Raw genomic sequence first — 2357 nt, 5'->3', positions numbered from 1 at the left:
CTTTCTTGATTTTGTTTTGACCTTTTTCATCCCATAATCAGTATCACAGGGAAATTTGGTTTCCCAGCTGGGGAAATGCCTTTGCTGCTGTCACTGCTATATTTTCCCTTTAATCACTGCCATCCTGATCACTCACGAGAAATGAGTTAGCTTGTTATATAAAAATACATATTTCAGACAAAAAGAAATAATGTTTTGAGATATAAAGAAACTATCTTAGTTTTTCACTGTTGTATGATGTTTTATTTTTTCTCTCTCTCCCATCCCCACCCCAAACAAAGGTCCTTTTAGTAAAGCCACAGGTATTTATCTAAGACTGAGGAAAAAAAAATGAAAGAGGCAGAAGAAATTGTCTTATTTTTGGTGTGGGGAGAGATCTTGCTTGTGTGTGTTTGTTTTGTTTAACAGATCAAGCGGAAATGTTAACACTTTTACAATTTTTCTCTCTGTAAATCTTCAAAATCTTGCTTCCTATAAATTGTTGCCCTTGCATTAAATATAAATGGGTTTAAAGCATTACTAGTTAGGCCTGCACGTACACAGACAGGTAATTACTTTCTCTCTACACTGTAGGAATGATTGCAATTAGTAGGATGGCAGTGCTGTATCCTCAAGTTATTGTCGACCATCCATTTTTCTTTCTTATCAGAAACAGGAGAACAGGTAAGTCCATTATGAGAACAGAACTTTATTTATTAGGGCACAGTGAAATTTTTTTTACTTAATTGAGAACTTTTTGTTTGTTTTTTTGCAGTATATAATCAGAATTTCTAATGTTCAGATGATGTTTTACAAATGAAAATACATTTATATTTTCATGTTTGGAACATTGCTAATTGTATGCCAGGAAAAAAGAAAAATCTCATTCTTTTGCTTAACCCCTGTTTTTGTTCACCCCTTCTTTTGTTCACTTCCAACCCAATACAGGTACAATCTTATTCATGGGACGAGTCATGCATCCTGAAACAATGAACACAAATGGACATGATTTTGAGGAACTTTAAATAATTTCATTTAAATAACATGGAAAAGAAAACAGTAACTAAGCACATTATGTTTGCAACTCCTATATATTTAAGATTTGTGTTTTACAGTGTATCTTAAGATAATATTTAAAATAGCTCTGGATAAAAACAACAATGTATGTAAATTATAAGTCAGCCTTATCAAGGAATGTTATCAGTATTATTAAGGTTGTGGTCCTGTTATGTCATTGTGTTTGTTGTGCTGGTATTTAAAATAAAAGTACATACTGAACATGTGAACAGCTTTGTTTTTAGTTTCAGAAATGTAATATAAAGAAAGATACCTCTAGGGGAAGTTTGGGAATGGTGGTGTTTCTGGACATCTTAGATCATTCATGATCTTTCAGAGTAAAAGCAACAAAGGAAATTAGCTTTATATGCTTATACATAACAAGCAATAACAGCATAGCTAGTGAGAAGACAGGTTCTCCACAAATATTCCAATTTTTCAGTTCTCTGAAGATTTGTAGTGTGATGGAAAGAATGCAAGCCGACAACATCTTCCCTATGACTCCTCTACAAAATCAGTCAGAAAAATAATTAGGGCTATGTAAACCTACAGACAATAGCCATAACCTATCAGTGTATCTTTCAAAAATCTACTTGGTTTCATTTGCCTGCTGTAGTTTGTAAGCCTGTTGTATCACTGTATTTTGCTGCTTCAAGTAAAATTAGAACTACAAGTTCCTGAATGAGCCACATGAGAAAGCTAATCATGAAATTATGTCCTCAGATATGTCACAAGGAATGAACTAGAATCAGACAGTACTTGAAAACCATGCCAGTACAGATTTTAGAAACAGAAAGGTCTCAGGCTGAACATTGTCCACACAGGTGTTCTTATTTGCTCCTTTTTTAAAAAATAATAATAATAATTTTTTCAATTTAAAATTTTTATTTAAAAAATTTAAATATTTTTCATGTAAAATTTAAAAAAAAATACAATTTGAACTTGAATGTCAGTAATTGAGGTGTCACTCTCCTACTTCTCCCATTGGTTACCAGTGTGATTCCAGGTGCATTTGCCTTTGAGACCTTGGAAGAGTTACAAGCAGCCCTTGCAGGAATGTATTGGTTTTATTCTCTAGTACAAAAGGTAATCCATCCCAATGGATGCAGGATCAATTTATAGCATCTAGTAAATTACATTGTTATCCTTTGGCTGAAATAATGATATTTGGGAGGAAGAAAAAAACAATGATTTCATCACATGTCATGAATGAAACAGGCGTCTTTAATGCCAGATGTTTTTATTCTGAGATTATCAGTCTCAGGAAAAGTTTGAAGTGATTTCAACATATAACAGAAACAGTTTGCATATTACTTTCTTAT

At 32.8% G+C, this 2357-nt stretch overlaps 1 protein-coding gene across 1 annotated transcript in view; it reads left to right on the top strand.

Moving 5' to 3' along the window:
• SERPINI1 (serpin family I member 1) overlaps positions 1 to 1004 on the top strand; it is a 37582-nt gene extending 36578 nt beyond the window's left edge. The window contains exons 7-8 of the mRNA XM_007946652.2: positions 574 to 663; positions 928 to 1004. Coding sequence (XP_007944843.1) covers positions 574 to 663; positions 928 to 1004 — 167 coding nt within the window. The remainder of the gene's footprint in view (positions 1 to 573; positions 664 to 927) is intronic.
• Positions 1005 to 2357: the final 1353 nt, after the last annotated feature.

The sequence above is a fragment of the Orycteropus afer genome, unplaced genomic scaffold, assembly GCF_000298275.1.
Source record: "Orycteropus afer afer isolate SDZICR_OR568_19922 unplaced genomic scaffold, OryAfe1.0 scaffold00168, whole genome shotgun sequence".
NCBI lineage: Eukaryota > Metazoa > Chordata > Mammalia > Tubulidentata > Orycteropodidae > Orycteropus > Orycteropus afer.
Note: the sequence above shows the minus strand (reverse complement) of the source record. Positions and strands in the feature narration are given on the sequence as shown.